General features: G+C 38.1%; 1 protein-coding gene, 1 long non-coding RNA gene and 1 pseudogene across 6 annotated transcripts in view; 1 reads left to right on the forward strand and 2 right to left on the reverse strand.

Moving 5' to 3' along the window:
* Window positions 1–19296, reverse strand: part of SRPK1 (SRSF protein kinase 1) — an 83694-nt gene that overhangs the window by 44875 nt on the left and 19523 nt on the right. For 4 of the 5 annotated variants that reach the window (XM_032253540.1, XM_032253539.1, XM_032253543.1 and 1 more), the window contains 4 exons: window positions 8093–8211; window positions 6633–6741; window positions 5514–5601; window positions 4221–4308 (listed from right to left, as the gene is read on the reverse strand). In XM_032253540.1, the coding sequence (XP_032109431.1) occupies window positions 4221–4308; window positions 5514–5601; window positions 6633–6741; window positions 8093–8211 (404 nt within the window). The remainder of the gene's footprint in view (window positions 1–4220; window positions 4309–5513; window positions 5602–6632; window positions 6742–8092; window positions 8212–19296) is intronic. The other variant, XM_032253542.1, reaches the window with a different exon arrangement.
* Window positions 13079–14621, reverse strand: LOC116533680. The gene is made up of 2 exons (XR_004261403.1): window positions 13286–14621; window positions 13079–13246 (listed from the first exon to the last, which is right to left on the reverse strand). It is a non-coding gene; the product is annotated as an uncharacterized LOC116533680 (long non-coding RNA).
* On the forward strand, window positions 15388–17389 carry LOC116533543 (annotated as a pseudogene).

The following is a 19296-nucleotide window of genomic DNA, read 5'->3' on the forward strand; positions in this document are numbered from 1 at the left end:
AAAAAAAAAAAAAAAAAAAAAAAAAAAAGAAATTGGTCCCAATTTTTGTTTGGTGTAATAATTGTATTGAGGTTATCTTGTTATTTAATACATCTATTGTTCTTGTCAGAGATGGCATCTTGTTTTGCCACGCACAGTGGAGTGCAGTGGCACTACCACAGCTCACTGCAGCCTCAAACTCCCAGGCTCAACTGACACTGATGCCTTACCCTCCCAGCCTCCCACGCCTGGCTAGTTTTATTCCTGTACAGACAGGGTCCTGCTATGTTGCCCGGGCTGCTCTTGAACATCTCAGCTTCCCAAAGTGCTGGGATTACAGGCATGAGCCATAGCACCTGGCTAGGTTATATTTTAAGAGTCCTTGTCCTTTAAAAATACATTCTAAAACAATTTTGAATAAAATATTTAAGACTGGCTACAGAATTATCAGGAGGTAGAGACAAAACAAGATTGGCTATAAGTTGATAACTCCTGAAATGGATAATGGATCTGTGGGGATTCATTAAATTATTTCTATTTCTTTATGATGATTCTGCTAAGACATTTTTTTCCCCCCAAGACGGAGTCTTGCTCTGTCGCCCTGGCTGGAGTGCAGTGGCATGATCTCAGCTTACTGCAATTTCCACCTCCAGGGTTCAAACAATTCTCCTGCCTCAGCCTCCTGAGTAGCTGGGATTACAGGCGTGTGCCACCACGCCCAGCTAATTTTTGTATTCTTAGTAGAGATGGGGTTTCATCATGTTGGCCAAGCTGGTCTCAAACTCCTGGCCTCATGATCTGCCCGCCTTGGCCTCCCAAAGTGCTAAGATTATAGGTGTGAGCCCCCATGCCTGGCCAACAAATTTTTTTTAAAAAGCAATTAAATAGGCTCGGGAGGGTGAGACAGGAGAATCGCCTGAACCCAGGAGGTGGAGGTTGCAGTGACCCGAGATTGCGCCACTGCACTCCAGCATGGGCAATAAGAGCGAAACCGTGTCTCCAAAAAAAAAAAAAAGCAAATAAAAAAATCTATCAAAACAAGATTTAAAACGCAGATTGCTTAAAAAGAGTAAACATAAAATAGAACTGTAAAGCTATTTTCTTTTTTTTCTAGCTTTAATCTGCTTAATTTTCATTTGTTGGGAGAAGTATTATAATTTGAGAATGTTGTTTTAATTTGTAAGCAGTGATATTAAAATGGCCAAACATATAGCAGCTTTAAAAAAAAAATTGGTAGAACATCATAATCAATTGGTAAAAAAAAAGATGAGCCAAATAATTTCAGTGAAGGAAAGCTAACGAGTAGCAATCAGAAGGAGCACTGATAATTGAAATCAAAAGATTATATTTTTAAAAAATCTCTTGGGGAGAGTATAAAGAAAATCACAAAAGGCTGAAACTAAAAGGCTTACATTATTGAGTAAGCACAGTTAGGGCACATTATGAATAAGAGGAGCTAGCAAAAAGAGAGTATATAGCATGGAAAAAAAAGTATACTAAAGACATAGGAGGTCATATAGGTAGACAATCATGACTGGCTAATGTCAACATTATATAAAGAGACCTGTCTCCCTTCTTGTTTTTTTTTTGAGACGGAGTTTCACTCATGTTACCCAGGCTGGAGTGCAATGGCGCGATCTCGGCTCACCGCAACCTCCGCCTCCTGGGTTCAGACAATTCTCCTGCCTCAGCCTCCTGAGTAGCTGGGATTACAGGCACACACCACCATGCCCAGCTAATTTTTTGTATTTTTAGTAGAGACGGGGTTTCACCATGTTGACCAGGATGGTCTCGATCTCTTGGCCTCGTGATCCACCCGCCTCGGCCTCCCAAAGTGCTGGGATTACAGGCTTGAGCCACCGCGCCCGGCTCACTGTCTCCCTTCTTAATCATTCTTTTCCCCTCATCCTCCATGGAAGTATAGTGAGCCAGTTTATACGGAATTCTATAAGAACTAACGTTCTAGTTCAGGGTCCTTTATATTTTAACATGAGAAAGGATAGCGGTCAAGAGAAAAAAATGCCTGAACACACACACACACACACACACACACACACACACACACACAAATGTGAATATACAACTCTGTGTGGGTATGTTATGTTGTGAAAATGGGTAGGGGCAGGAGAATGATGTGGGCCATTACTAACCCTTGGCATAATGTTCTGAGTTATATCCTTTCAATCTCTAATAGTAGCAAATAATGCAGTAGCAAAGACAGCTGGGAGATAAGGATAAAGAAAGACAGGAAACAACAGCTAAGAACAAAGGGAGAAAAGAATCAAATACGGAATCAATGGACAGAAACTACACAGAAACCCACCTAGCTATGTCTGAAAAATATCTTGGAACTTGAAATTCAAACCTACTAAGATATTTCAAAAGTTAAAAAACCTTCTTTGCTTAGTTAGGGTGAAATAAAGGTACTCAGCATTACTGGGGAGAGCTCTAGAGTTTTACTTGGAACTTTTGCAAATTAGTAAAGAAATCTGGCACAGTGATAAATATTACAAGATTAAATAACAGAAAAAAACAGATATGGCCATCATGACATCCTGTGCAGGTTTAAAAAAATTTCTTGGTTAGACTTAATTCTTTGAACACACACAAACACACACACACACACACACACACACGAGAGAGAGAAAGAGAGAGAGAAAACATGCCATCTACAAAGTGACCACAGTAGGCACAAGATACTGTTTTAAGATGGCCGCAGCAGTTTTCCTTAGACATCTGGGGGATCTATGATTTGTATGGAAATGACTCAGAATTAACTTCAAAACAATAGATAGTCTTTCCACATTATCACCTGTTCCCTCTCCTTTCTCATTCCTTCTTCCTGCTTCTCTTTTCAAATATCTTCCCATAGTCTACATGAAACTACAGTCATATGTAATCCTGTTTCCTTTAAATAAAAAAGATCAACGGCAACTAGGAATGTGCTTTGTAAGAAGCTAAACATGCATGGAAAGTAAAATGATACATAAAATGTCTTTATATACTTTTTTTTTGGAGACAGAGTCTCCCTCTATCACCAGGCTGGAGTGCAGTGGCACGATCCCGGCTCACTGCAACCTCCGTTTTCCGGTTTAAAGCAATTCTCCTGCCTCAGCCTCCCAAGCAGCTGGGACTACAGGCACGCACCACCATGCCCAGCTAATTTTCTGTACTTTTAGTAGAGACGGGGTTTCACCATGTTGGCCAGGATGGTATACATTTTTAAAACAGCTTATAAACAGGTAATTTTAGATTCTCCAATCTAAGTAAGATTCGACTTCATCTTTTACTGAAAAATCTGATTGACTATTATAAGCATAGCTGTTGCAATAACCTTTTTTTTTTTTTTTTTTTAAACTGTGGGTCAGAAGGAGCAATGATCTTTCAATTAGCTCAATGCAAGTCATTTTGATAGTAACCTGTGAAGAAAATCAGCTAAGGTTCCTTCCAATTCTACAATTCTAAAAATTCAGATAAAAACATGAAACAAGTCAGTTTTTTCATTCTAACAGAAAGTGAACAATCACACCCTTTTAGACTCTAAACATACATTCACAGCCTCTTCAAAGTTGAGGCCTAATATAATAAATACAATCATACCTTAAATTCTTGTTTATCCAGTATTTTTCTTGGGACAGAGTCTGGCTCTGTGGCCCAGGCTGGAATGCAGTGGGCGCGATCTCAGCTCACTGCAACCTCTGCCTCCCGGGTTCAAGCAATTCTCCTGCCTTAGCCTCCCCAGCAGCTGGGATTATAGGGACCTGCCACCACGCCCAGGTAATTTATTTTTTTTTTGAGGGTCTCAATGTTGGTCAGGCTGGTCTTGAACTCCTGACCTCAGGTGATCCACCCACCTTGGCCTCCCAGTGCGGAATTACAGGCATGAGCCACTGCGCCCCGCTTACCCAGTATTTTTAAATTACCTCCCTTAAAGTTTCTGTGCTAATTGACAAAGATCATAGAATCTCTAGTTAGTGATACAAGGCTATTTTCTAAAGGTTTCTTTTGACTTTGGTTTAATTTGCCTAAAAAGGGGAAAAAAGCTTAAAGTAATATCCTAAAAAGTCACACCACACAAAATTAGACATAATTCAGATCTGTGTTCAGAAGTGTACAATGAAAGAGGTAATTTTATTACTGTTTGCCTTGAGAAAAGACACCACGACCATCTACACAACAAATCTAGTTCCTTTCTTTGGGATTGGGATGATTTATTCTCAAATATATTTTTTAAAGGATACGTGTTCCATTAACTCCTGATATTTTAAAGTCATCTAGTAGTTGAACAACCATTTCTCTATTTGGATCATGAGGGTCTGAATTGCGAACCTGCAGTGGGGAAGAGATGGTATTTAGCAAAAGGTAAAGCATGGAAATCAGCCAAATAGTAGGGGAAGAATACTTATAGCAAATTAACTCCAAGAAAGAGCTCACATAAATCTGTTTTTAAAACATACTAAAATTTCAATAGCTTTAATGGAGAAAAACTTAAAACAGTCAATTCATAAGAGAAAATACAACCAACAGGAACTGTTTTTCTAATTCAACTATTTTGCTTCCTGATATCAATCAAAGTGTGGTCTCCAAATTAACTGCTGATTACCAGGTTATGAGGAACTAAGCAGCTTTTACAGGATGCAAATCAACCACAGCACTAACCACAGTTTTTTCCAGCTGACTTTTTTTTTTTTCAAAGAAAAACTTTCTCAATGAAGAAAACAGTTTGTTGATTTACTTTTGGGTAGGTACAAGGCTCCTTAACTTGTCACAAAGGGACATTATGAAAAGTATTATCTTAAGCCGGGTGCAGTGGCTTGTGCCTGTAACCCCAGCTACTCTGGAGGGTAAGGCAAAGATCACTTGAGGCCAGGAGTTGGAAAAAAAAAAAAAAAAAAAGCACTGCCATAGAAATCTCCTGGTGCAACATTCTCACTTTATGAACAAAAAAATCAGAAAGAAAAAAATAGTAACATGGAGGACATACCAGAGTAAAGGCAAACTAAACCCAGGTTTTCTAATCTGAGTTTAAGTTCCTTCTACTACATTGGCACATTCCTAATTTAAAACAAAACTAAAAATACATTTTTGATAAAATTTATCTCAGTTTCCAGGTATAAAGAAAATCAGCAAAATACAATAATTTTTATATTATGTATTCCATAACATATTTGAAAACAAAACAAAAAAGATGCTATACATTTATTTACATAACTTTCCTTTTAACCACAGCAAGAAAGAAGAACATTATGACAGTGCTACGTGGCCTATAAAACACACTCTGAATATTTTTATTAATTTGAAAGGTTTTTTTTTGGTTCACGTGTATAAGAAGAAATCTAATCATACCATTTCCCACCAGTTCCCTACTACATGCATGGAATGTGTAAATATTGTTGTCTTCCTCTACCTCTTTAAGGATACTAGACCTTTATAGAAAAAATTATCCATGCTAAGGAGTCTCCACTTGGTGTGTTTTAATTCAATGAAACTTTATTTATAATTCTTTGCATTCATACATATAATCTAATACTCACTGACTTCAGCAACCGGATTTCATCTAGTGCTGTTTCAGTGTAATGTTCAGCACTTTTAACTACTTTCATTGCCACAAATTTCTTCCCCCTAAAAAACAAGCACAGGCAATTAAGACTACGTAGCCTTCCCTTACTTTAGAAAGCTATGATTTAGCTATAAGTAAGATGGCTAAAAAGGACAAATATTCTGGAAACTATCATTCTCAGCAAACTGACACAAGAACAGAAAAACAAACACCGCATGTTCTCTCTCATAGGCGGGTACTGATGAACAATGAGAACACATGGACACAGGGAGGGGAGCATCACACACTGGGGTCTGTTGTGGGGGAATAGGGGAGGGACAGCAGTGGGTAGGGAGGTTGGGGAGGTATAATGGGGAGAAATGCCAGATAAAGGTAAAAGGGGGATGGAGGCAGCAAACCACATTGCCAGGTATGTACCTATGCAACAATCTTGCATGTTTTGCACATGTACCTCAGTACCTAAAGTGCAATTAAAAAAAAAAAAAATATATATATATATATATATATGGACAAATATTGATTTCATGTTTCCCTGTAGCCCGTACAAGCTACTTCTATGGAAACATTTGCACTTGTTATTTCATTTATAGGAAGAAAAAATATCTGTTCTCAGATAATTTCAGTTGTTGAACATTTCCTCTGAGTCAAAATCCTTTTTTTGAGTATCTCCCTGAATTCCAAGCAAAATGAGGATAAATAAGGGGGAAGATGCCACCAAATTCCAAGTGTCCTGTGTATCTGTATACAGGCAAAAACTAAAAGCTTAAAAACTGTAATATTTTCCCATAGGCAGCCAGAATAAATATTTGGGTGAAAACAAAATGATAAAAATCACAAAAAAGCAAATGACCAAAGCCTTACTGGCATTAATTTAATTACTCTTGTCTCTAAAGGAGAGTGGGAGATATATAATATTGATTCTTCATGAAAGAAAAGTGATTTGTTAAAGAATATAGAGACTACTGCCAACAACAAAATTCTGATAAATGAATCAAGCTAGAGATAGACTGAAGCCTGAATCAGCAATGGAAAATCAGACAAAAACATTTGGGCATCATCTAACAAATTCTTTTGCAGAACCACTAGAACTTACTGAATATCCCATGATAACCACACTGTTGAAAAGTGTCCCCAGCCTAACTTTCGGATCACATGATATCTCCCGTTGAATAGATCTCCAATTTTTACAAGATGATAACCCCCTGGAAGAAACAGGGGAAATATAATCAGAAAAACCAGGATGAGAAACAATGGTAAGAAAAGGTATTTTTACATCATGTTTTTAAATATCTATATACCTTTTATCAAATAAAAAGTTTCTTTTATACAATCAACTCAACAGAAGAAAACCTTAGTAGTCAAATCAGTTGTACAGTATTACTGAATTCATGTTATAAAAAATTCTTAGTGAATAAGATTAATGATTTAGATTGAGCCTACAACAGCCTCATCCACAAACAATAAACAGATTGCATATCACAGTATTCTTGTCTCTCAATAATCCAATAAGTTTATCTAAACATATATATCTATTACAGTCTCAGGTGTTTTTTAGGAGACAGAATAATAAATTGTTTATTTAACAAAAAAAAAAAAAAAAAAAAAAAAAAAAAAGTAAAAAAGATTTCTTTAAATAAAAAAAAAACAAACAGGCCAGGCATGGTGACTCATGCCTGTAATCTCAGCACTTTGGGAGGCAGAGGAGGGCGGATTATTTGAGGTCAGGAGTTTGAGACCAGCTTGGTAAACATGGTGAAATTCTGCCTCTATTAAAAATATGAAAATTAGCCAGGCATGGTGGTGGGCGCCTGAGGCATGATAATCGCTTGAACCCAAGAGCCAGAGGCTGCAGTGAGCTGAGATTGTGCCACGGCACTCCTGCCTGGGTAACAGAGCGAGACTGTCTCAATAAACAAAACAAAACAAAAAAAAAACCCATAAAAAACAGAAAACAGAGGAAGGCCTGAAAAAGCTGCCAACAGTGGCAGGAATCAAAGTATTTTCATATATATCTTTGCCAGCTGAGAATAAGAAGGACCACGTTCTTCTCTTAGACAGTATGATACATTCATTTTATCTTCCTATCCAAAGACTCTGGAAAGTCTCATTAAGAAACAGAAAAGACACAGGCAACCTGATGACACCGCTTAAGTGTTTGTAATTCCAGTTTAACTTATCAGCTGTCACTATGAGCAAAAAGTAGTAAGAAGATATTTTATAAAAATCTATATGCCAAAATGTTACCACTGGTTATATGTGGCTGACAGCATTGCTGATGGCTTTTACTTTCTTTTCTGTTTAATATGGCTCTGAAATTTTCTAAGGTAAGCATGTACTGTAATTTTTAAAGAGGAAAAAGGTAAAAACATCTAATATAAAATTAGGCTTTGATAAATTAAGTCAGACTAAGAACAAATACTATTTCACATGTTTTAGAGAAAAGGATACAAGTAAACAGCAATAAACTGTGTTTATGCTGATACAGCAAACATCCAAATGAGAAACTGCAGATAAATGGAACATGTCTTCCTTCATATCTCCTTATGAACTTACCTTTACAATAATCATTAGGGTCTTCTTGCTCATCATCATCAGATCCCAGAATCTCCTCTTCCTGCTCTGGTAGATCACTCTCAGAGTGGGGAGCAGAGCCTCGGTGCTGAGTTTCAGATCTAAGAAATGTTACAAAAATGCACATTCCATTTGAGCAGAAGAAAATAGGACATTATCAAATCCCACCATCACCATAAAAAACTAAACCTTCAGATAATATGAACAGCGTATTACCAAGTGGCAGCCTAGGAAAACATTAGCTATAGTTTTACCTCATGTTAGAAAAATATTACTTTTTTAAAACATCATACATAATAAAATCAGAAAAATATTAAAAAGTACAAAGGAGAAAAATTACTTGACTCTCAATATCCAAACGTAATCACTGATAAACTACTGAATTTTTTTCTAATATGTTGCTATATCTTCATAAAAATATTTATCTGTAATCACATACTATATAAACAACTTTGCATCTGGCTTTTTCTATTATAAACTTTTTTCATTTTTATGCGTCTCTTAAATCTTAACATGCTTCTCTTAGAAGTATCATTGCTTACTTTGGCACATTCTGCTCAGTTGGACATTTAACTTGTTTCTAATTTTTCATTACTAAAAATACAGTTGTTGAATACTTTTGGATAATCTTTATTCTGTAATCAGAATTATTTCCCTAAAACTAAACTACTAGGTAGAGGTTGAAACATTCCTATTTATAAAAATAACATGTTAATTGTGAAAAATTTGGAAAACACTTGTTTTAAGACATACCTAATCAGAACAACTATTAACATTTCGGAATATTTCTTTCCAGTCAGTGGTCATGAATGCTTCTAATGATTTTTATGTAGTATGACTGCTTCCCAAAAAAGTTGTACTAAGTTACATCCCCACCAGCCACACATGGGCTTTTAGTATTTAAGTACTATCAAGTTCTGAAAACTTTCAGAACTTATCAAGTTCTGAAAGCTTATTTGATAGGTAAAAATGATATTTCATTTTATAATGCATTAAAAATATTTAAAAATATTTATTGATTTCCTTCTCTATATGTCATCAATTGGTTATATAACAATTTTTGTGCACTGAGAAGTTCAAGCAACAGAAAAACCTAAATTTGCATTCAGGCTCTGACATTTATTAGTTGCCTGTCTCTTTAAGCATAAAAAACCAGGGTACATCTGGGTCTCATGCCTGTAATCCCAGCACTTTGGGAGGCTGAGCAAGTAGATCATTTGAGGCCAGGAGTTTGCGACCAGCCTGGCCAACATAGAGAAAGAAACCCTGTCTACTAAAAATGCATTCCAAGCTGGGCAACAGAGTAAAAATCTGTCAAAAAAAAAAAAAAAAAAAAAAAAAAAAAAGGCAGGGTACACAGCATTCCTTTCAATGGCTAAAGGAAAATACATTTTAATTTTTTAGTATTCATTTACCTTTTCATCAACCTGTTTTATCAGATTATTTTTTCAAAAGATCCAATTTAACAGAAAAACATTTTAATAGCAAAACCAGTTACATGGTATTGCTGAGCTATTGAGACATAAGAAATATCTTCATATGACTAATGATTTAGGTTTAGATTTTTAGTGGCCATTCCACCCTTCCTCAATTCTTGATTTTTTTTTAATCCCCCAGGGTTCACAAAATTAGTTATAAAACTTTCTGATTCAATGTGCATTGTAACTGAAGACCTGTGTTTGGGAAATCTATTTAGCAATAAACTGCCCCACTTTCCTAGGTAGAAATAAGGAGTCTGATACCTGAATTGAACCTTAGAAAGACTGGAAAAGAAAAAAAAAAAAAAAAAAAGGAGTCCGAAGGAACAACATTCTTCAATTTGAAGAATTTCAATTAATTAAGATAGAATTCTGAAACAGATTCTTTGATTCAAACTTAATGAAAGTAGATTTGGGACCAGGAGCAGTGGCTCACACTTGTAATCCCAGTATTTTCTGAGGCCAAGGCAGGCATATCCTTTGAGCTCAGAAGTTCAAGACCACCCTGGGAAACATGGTGAAACCCCATCACTAAAAAAAAATACAAAAATTAACCAGGTGTGGTGGTGCACGCCTGTAGTCCTAGCTACTCAGGGAACTGAGCTGGGAGGATTGCTTGAGGCTGGGAGGTCGAGGCTGCAGTAAGTCACAATTATGCCACTGCACTCCAGCCTGAGTGACACAGTGAGACCTTGTCTCTGAAAAAAGGGGTGGGGTGGAGGTTAGCTGAAGGTTTATATAATGGAGTTGACACCATACACTGCACAGCAGACAAGCTAGTATTTATCTTGCAGGGGAAAAAACAGAGGTCTATTCTCTAAAGAAAATGAAATAAACTGGAAAGAACAAATGCTGTTAGTGGGGATGATGGTACCCCAGAGTAAAGTTTTCCAGATTCTGGCATTCAGTAGGACCAAACATAACACAAGTAGCTTCACACGTATTTACTCTAAAGAAAAAGCTGGCTCATGCCTGTAATCCCAGCACTTTGGGAGGCCGAGGCCACTGGAACCCTTGAGGCCAGGAGCTTGAGACCAGCCTGGCCAACAAGATGGAACCCCGTAACTACTAAAAATACAAAAAGTTGGCCGGGCATGGTGGTACACGGCTGTAATCCCAGCTACTCGGGAGGCTGAGGTGTGAGAATCACTTGAACCTGGGAGGCAAAGGTTGCAGTGAGCTGAGATCATGCCACTGTGCTCCAGCATGGGCGACAGAGTGAGACTCTGTCTCAAAAGGAAAAAAAAAAAAAAAAAAAAAAAACCCTTGCCAGGGACGTAGGGCTATCAATCAGGTCTCTAATGCTTTGTCCATAAAAATTAAAAGTGACTAAGGATCATCGAACATCTGAAGAGAGCCCAGGGCTCCAAAAACAGAGACCAAGATAAGCAATTAAAAAATTGACCCTAGAGAAGAGATATGCATTCAGGAAAATGACAAAACTTAAAAACTAGTTAATATGAATAGAGAAATGTAAAATGATGCTGATTTCTGTATAGACTATGATGCTCCAGTCTAAAAGATGAGTAGTTAGAAAGAAGTTTCAGAAAATAAAGTTGACCATTCCCTAAATGTAGAAGGGGAAAAAAATGGCCCACTTATCTCATAATCGACCATTATCCCGTCAATATCTCTATTCAAGATAATAATGCTCAAAATGAGATGAGACAATCAATCCAGAAGTTCCCACATCTGAATAATCAGAGTTGCAAAAGGAGAAACTTATGAAAATAGAAGAGAGAAAATTATTAAAGAAATTCAAGAAACTTCTGGAGACTGAATGGAAGCTCCACTTAAACCATTATTGGGGAAATTTTTAAAAAGAAGACTCTAAAGGCTTCTAGAGGAAAAAAAAGCTAGAAGGCCACTAATTAGACTGTCATCATCTATCTCATCAGAAAGCTAGTACACTAAAAGACAATGAGGCAATGGGTTCTAAATTCTAAGGATTTTTCAAAAACCTAGTATAAGTCTCAAACAGCATTTGAGAGCAAAGTTTTTCAAATATAGATGGACACTGAAACTTATCTCCCATTCATTTTGTCTGAAGAAGTTACTTGAGATCAAGAAAAAAAGCAGTAAAACTGAGAAAGGTCAGGCGTGGTGGCTCACGCCTGTAATCCCAGCATTTTGGGAGGCCAAGGCGGGTGGATCACAAGGTCAGGAGTTCGAAACCAGCCTGACCAACATGGTGAAACCCCCGCCTCTACTAAAAATACAAAAAAATTAGCCAGGCGTGGTGGAGCATGCCTGTAATCCCAGCTACTCGGGAGCCTGAGGCAGGAGAATTGCTTGAACCCGAGAGGCAGAGGTTGCGCCATTGTACTCCAGCCTAGGCAACAAGAGTGAATCTCTGTCTCAAAGAAAAAAGAAAAAAAAACTGAGAGAGAAGACATAGAATCCACAGGAGTCTGTTTTACAGATCAAAAACAGAAGAGCCCAACAGGAAATTCCAAGAGCGCAACTATAGAGAAGGCCTGAAATGCATTTAATCTGACCTAGAGCCAGAGACCACAGGGCTCTGAGAGATCCCAGGGAAAAAAAAACCAAAGACTTTCTAAGAAAGTATGCTTGAGATATACTTTCTGGAAGAATCTAACAGTATGATTAAAAAAAAAAAAAAAAAAAAGTAACACAAGGGAGAAAAATGTAATATAAATTCCAACAAACAAAACCTAAACAAAAAAAGTTACATACTTATAGGCACAAGACACAGTCAAAAAAACATAAATGCAGTTTATTGATTTTCTACTTCAAAATCCACCTCAGGAAAAAGCATAAAATAATTATGGCTACAAAGTAGAACATAAGGGTTCTTTTGTAAAGATTGTAAAGACAGAATTTAGGGGCAGCTGGGAGAGAAAGTCAGTCCACCAATATTCTCATGTTACAAAGTCAAAGTGCCCATTATAGTTGATGAAACCAAAAGTAAGTGTGTTTGTTGTTTTCATACACAGTTCCTGGCTCCTAACTCCCATAGCCCTAATTAGTTTCTTGTTATAATGTTGGGGCTCTTTAGGCCTCAAAAACAGGCCTCAGAAAACAGAATCTCTCTCTGACCTTCTCCTGCCCTCCTTCACCTGCTCCTTTTTCTTCTCAATGCAGTAATGTAATCCTCCCATGCCTTTCCATAAATAAATTCTCTGACCTACCTTATCTGATTCTGATTGGTAAGATCCCCATTTCAGAGGTCCTGCGCCATACCTTAAGGAAAGGAATGATGCACAGAGAGGCCAAGACTCTGAACAGACAGATCCTGCTGGGTTTCTATACTCAGTCTATTAGGTTGATCTCTTTTTGTCCAATCACATTTCTCCACAGTTGTCCATGCTTTGCTCATGCCTATCCAATGAAGTCACCATGAAAGGCTGAAGAGGATGAGGTACGGAGAGCTTCCAGACAGCTGAATAAGTAGAGATTCCTGGAAGGTGGTACACCCAGAGAGGGCATGGAAGCTCTGTGCTCCTTCTCATACCTTGGGCCCTATGCATCTATTCATCTCTATCCTTTGTAACATCCTTTATTAAAAAAAAAAAAAAAACAGTAAACATGTTGCCCTGAGTTCTGTCAGTTCCTCTAGCAAATTAATTCACCCCAAGGAGAGTGTCATGGGAAACCCAATTTATAGCCAGTTCATCAGAAGCACAGGTAAAACAACCTGGGGTAGCCAGTTCATCAGAGGCACAGGTAAAACAACCGGGGGCTTGCAACTGGCACTGGATATGGGGGAGGGGCAGTCTTGGGGAGTGAGCCCTCAATCCACAGGGTCTCCAGGAAGACAGCTTTAGAACTGAACTGAATCAGAGGACACCTAGCTGGTATCTGCTGCAGAACTGATTGCGTGGTGTATGGTGGGAGAAAAAGTCCCACACATTTGATCACAGGAGCCTTGTTCATTGTTGTGTGGTGACAGCAGACAACAAAACGGTTTTAAGTTTTCCTATTCAAGGTATATTAAAGTTACAAAGTCATCAAAATAGACAATAACAAGTGTTGGTGAAGATGTGAAAAAACTGGAACCCTTAAACATCGCTGGTGGGAATGTAAAATGGCACATACTATGGAAAAGTTTGTTAATTCCTCAAAATGCTAAATGTTAGAATTACCATATGACCCAGCAATTCCATTCCTAGGTATATACCAAGAGATGAAAACATGTATCCACACAAAAACTTGTACATGGATGTTCACAATGCATAGTCGTATAATTTTGTTACCAGCAGTGTTAACCTGACTGGGATCTAGTTACCTTGGAAATGGAGGAACTTATTATGAATGTACTATAAAGTAAAATGCTGACCGATTCCTGGGGGCAGGGCGGAATATACAAATACAGCATTATTCATAATAGCCAAAAAATGGAAATAATCCAAATTCCACCAACTGTTGAGTAAACAAAATTCATGTATCTATACATAAAAGGAATGATGTACTGATACCTGCTATAAGAACACGAATGAATCTTGACATTGTATGAAGAGAAGCCAATTACAAAAGACCACAAAAATCATAAGATTCTATTTGTATGAAATGTCCAGAAAAGGCAAATCCATTGAGACAGAAAGTAGATTAGTGGTTGCCAGGATCTGGGAAAAGGGAGTAATGGTGAACAGTGACGGAGAATAAAAATGCTCTAAATTCAGATCATGGTGAGATTACACCACGCTCAATATATTAAAACAATGGAACTGTACACTAGATGGGTGAATTTATGTCATGCAAATGCCATAAGCTTTATCTCAATAAAGCTGTTAGAAAACTAAGTCTAAATACAGTGCTTTATTGAGAGGAAGAGGGAGATAAAAGTGGTGAGAGTACAAGTGAACTATACCTTCCTCAATCATACAAGAATTTATGGTAATAGCTAACACCGATGAATCAAGTAACAGCAATAAGTATGCTGGAGATATGCATGTCTAACTATTAATAATGAATTAATAATTATTACTATAGATGATACATATTATATATAATGAATTTAAAAATATTAATAATGGAAATATTTTAAAAAATGAAACAAAAAGCAATGGGTAAAAGTAGTTGCTTTAAGAGGTAGGCCAGGGCCGGACGCGGTGGCTCAAGCCTGTAATCCCAGCACTTTGGGAGGCCGAGGCGGGTGGATCACGAGGTCAAGAGATCGAGACCATCATGGTCAACATGGTGAAACCCCGTCTCTACTAAAAATACAAAAAATTAGCTGGGCATGGTGGTGTGTGCCTGTAATCCCAGCTACTCAGGAGGCTGAGGCAGGAGAATTGCCTGAACCCAGGAGGCGGAGGTTGCGGTGAGCCGAGATCGCGCCATTGCACTCCAGCCTGGGGTAACATGAGTGAAACTCCGTCTCAAAAAACATGACAATAAAAAAAAAAAAGAGGTAGGCCAATGTCTAGGAAACAGGTGAGACAGAGGACTATGTAGCATTTATTTAATTCGTTTGTTCATTTATTTTTGAGACAGGATCTCGCTCTGCCACCCAGGCTGCAGTGCAGTAGTACTATCACAGCTCACTCCAGCCTTGCCCTCCTCAGTTCAAGTGATCCTCCCACCTCAGTCCCAAGTAGCTGGGACTACAGATGTACAGTACCACATCTGGCTAATTTTTAAATTTTCTTAGAGATGGGATCCCACTATTTTACCCATACCAGTCTAGAACTCCTAGACCTAAGTGATTCTCCAGCCTCGGCCTACCAAATTGCTGAGATTATAGGCATGAGCTACCATAACCAGCCTGTGGCTTTTATTTAAAAAGGGTTCTTCTGTGTTTTCTATTGGAACAAATTAGAAACCTAAATGTTCAACATGAGGTACGTTGAATATATTTATTAGCTGCATAAATCACCTGTATCTATTTAAATTTGATTATCAATTTGTTCATGTAAGGTAAAACCTGTAATTGCTAAAAGGATCATCTACTCAAGCCCCTTGATCAATACATTCCATTATAAATGTTTACTGTATTTGAAAATGTATCCATGCAATGAACTTTTATAGTAGCACAGTTCTCAACTGCAAAGATGTGGAACCAACCTAAGTACCCACTGATCAATGAATAGGTAAGGAAAATGTAGCATCTATATACCATGGAATATGACTCTGCCATGAAAAGGAATGAAATGTCTTTTGCAGCAACATGAATGGAGCTGGAGGCCATTATTCTAAGCGAAGTAACTCAGGAATAGAAAACCAAATACTGTATGTTCTCACTTATAAATGGGAGCTAAGCTATGAGGACTTATAGACATACAGAGTGATATAATAGACTTTGGTGACTTGGGGTGGGGGAGAAGATGCAAGGGGGTTAGGGATAAAAGACTACATATTGGGTACAGTGTATACTGCTCAGGTGATGGGTGCACTAAAATCTCAGGATTCCCCACTAAAGAACTCATTCACATAACTATAAACCACCTGTACCCCCAAACTATAAAATAAAGAAATTTTTAAAAATATATATCACTATATTTTTTAAAAGTTAATTTATCACAAAAATTAGCCAGGCATGGTAACAGACACCTCTGCCTCCCAGGTTCAAGTGATTCCCCCGCCTCAGCCGCCCAAGTAGCTGGGACAATTGGCATGCACCACCACGCCCAGCTAATTTTTGTATTTTTAGTAGACAGGGGGTTTCACCACGTTGGTCAAGCTGGTCTTGAACTCATGACCTCAGGTGATCTGCCTGCTTCAGCCTCCCAAACTGCTGGGATTACAGTTGTGGGCCACCAAGCCTGGTGTTTGTGTACAATTTGTTGACATTTTTGTTTAGTTTAGGAAAATGCGAACTGGAGTTATAGGTCAGAGGGCTTTAAGAGGGAGGTCTTAGGGAAAACAGACAAGAAGGCATGCTTGACACTAGAAGAACCTGGCAATAGGATAACTTAACTTTTTTTTTTTTTTTTTTGGGATGGAGTCTCACTCTATTGCCCAGGCTGGAGTGCAATGGCGTGATCTTGGCTCACTGCAGCCTCCGCCTCCGGGGTTCAAGTGATTCTTCTGCCTCAGCCTCTAGAGTAGCTGAAATTACAGCCATGCACCACCACACCTGGCTAATTTTGAATTTTTAGTAGAGACAGGGGGTTTCACCATGTTGGCCAGGCTGGTCTTAAACTCCTGACCTCAGTTGATCTGCCCTCCTCAGCCTTCCAAAGTGCTGGGATTACAGGCGTGAACTATCAGGCCCAGCCTGCAGCCCTTGATAAATGCCTAGAACAGGGATGCATGCAAGGTATTTCTCTTTCATCTTTAGTTATTACTCATTCTTCAGTTAAAGTCCATTACATTTCTGCCCCCAACAGAACTAGATTGTGAAGAGTCTTAAATATCAAGCACTGAAGCACTTTACATTGAAGTGGAACCATCAGAGTGACCCTACAAAATAAGTGCTTTAGAAAGATTCCTTTGGCCGCCTGCAGCCCAGAAGGGTGATATTGTGGCTGAAGCCTCGCCAGCCTCGCCAGCCTGCCATTAACAATTTTCAGAGTCTATTGACTGTAATCTTGCTGCTTATTTGTACCTGTGCTTATATTTGATCCTTGGCACCCAGCCTCCTGGACAGAAATAAAACTGGATTGTTGGGTATATTTTGGCAGTGTGCCCGAATTGGTGAAAGGAAGAGTCCTTATGTTGCAGTATGCTGCATAGTGATGGCCTTCAGCATCCTCTTCATACAGTAGCTGGGGAAAATGCTAGAATTTAATTGCCATCAGATTTCATTGTGAACAAGGACTTACTGCAGAAAATAATGGAAAGGATGGTTAGCTCTTTTATCTCCGAACATTGAATGAGATAAATCTGTGGATGCTATTCTCTATTTGTATGTTATCGGACCAATGTTCTATATAAATAATTAAGATGTAACCATTTAATAGTCTGTAACAATCAACCTCAGTGCGATCACTACAATATTACATTCTGCAAATGTTATTCTGTTGTGTCAGATACCAAATTTTAGTGAGGTATCACTAAGGCACATAGTAGAAACAAAATTGATTAATTACTCATGTTCCTTTCACTGTGATTTGGAAATGATTTAATCTTTATAGAATGAGAAAAAAAAAAAAAAAAAAAGAAAGATTCCTTTGGTAAGAAGGTTTGTAACATGCAGGGGTTCCAGAAGCAGAGATGCAGGAGACCACTGCAGAGGTAATAGTTACAGCAAAGGTCTCTATGGTCAGGAGACTTGAATTTGATCCTGGCTCCACAGTTTACCAGAGCTCCAAAACTCTGAATAAACTGCTAGTGTAAGAAGCTCTCTGCGCCTCTCGCCCTATATGTAAAATGAAGGCAGAAATGTTACCTACCTCATAGGGAATTTGTGAGGATATATTAATCCTGTGGTTAAGGCAGTACCTGAACATAAATTTTAGAAGTGTAGGTAGAAAAGAAAATAAACAAACAAGTATTTGTTCATTTATTCTACTTAGTTTTACTGAGTGTAGATATTCCAGGTACTTTTTTCTAAGCACTGGGAATGCAGCTGTGAGCAAGTATAGGGTCCCTGCCTTCATTGTGTTTACATTCTAGCATGAAGTGACAAAAAAATAGCCCTTATTTATTAAACTGAACCTATCTGGTTCTTGAGTTTTAGCTTGTGAAAAGCAAAAGTCGGGACAGCAAAGTCCTATCTCTGTATCTCTAGGAGATACATACTCCATAATGTCAGGCTATGAAAAGAGCTATAGAGAAAAATTAAGTAGGGCAAGGGAACACAGTGTGCTCATGCTATTTTAAATAGTGTTGTGACACTTGAATAATGAGGTGAGAGATGTTGGAGTTTAACTGGAATGATTCAAAATGGTGGTTTCAGAAAATGGAAATTCAGAAAGAGGAACTGATTTGAAGATGGTATGTCTGGGGTCTTAGAAATGATTTAGTTATGGCTCTAAAGGATGGTAAAATGGGGTGTAGTCCCAGCTACTCAGGAGGCTGAGGTGGAAGATCACTTAAGCCCAGGAGTTCAAGGCCAGCCTGAGCAACATAGTAAGATTCCATCTCTTAAAAAACAAAAAACTAAAAATTAGAGAGAGACTAAAGCTGATTGGAAGAAGCACCTTTGAAACTTTAGTTTACTTACATGTAAAACTTCAGTTTTTTCTGTCTTGGGAGTGGAGAAAGGTTAAGATCTCCGAATTCAGGGAACTGCCTTCTGATGCCTGTGTTACAGAGGTTGAATTGAGCCCCTCCTAAAAATATACTTTGGAGTGCTATCCTCCAAAAACTGGGATTGTGACATTATTTGGATGCAGGATGGGTCTTCACAGAGGTAATCAAGCTAATTTGAGCCCAAATCCAATATGACTGATGTCCTTTTAAAAAGAGGAAATCTGGATGTAGAGAGACACACACATACAGAAGGAAGACGACGTGAAGAGACAGGGAGAAGGATGGCCATCTACATACAAGACAAGAAAGAGGCCTGAAACAGATCCTCCCTCAGAAGGAATCAATCCTTTGACATTTTTTAGACTTCTAGCCTGTGAGACAATAAATTTCTGTTGTTTAGCCACCCAGTTTTTGGTACTTTGTTACAGAAGACTGAAGAAAATCATGTTTATATACTTATTTCCCTTAAGAAATCCTAAATCCCTTGAAGGAAAGGACTGTGTTCCAGTCATCCCTGTATCCCTTCTAGAGTTATCACACATAGTTAGATCTGATGCAAAGATTTAACAAGACACTATTTTAAGTTCTAGCACCTACACACAATGGAAC

Source organism: Sapajus apella, unplaced genomic scaffold (assembly GCF_009761245.1).
Source record: "Sapajus apella isolate SASKATOON/1434 unplaced genomic scaffold, GSC_monkey_1.0 scaffold83, whole genome shotgun sequence".
Lineage (NCBI taxonomy): Eukaryota > Metazoa > Chordata > Mammalia > Primates > Cebidae > Sapajus > Sapajus apella.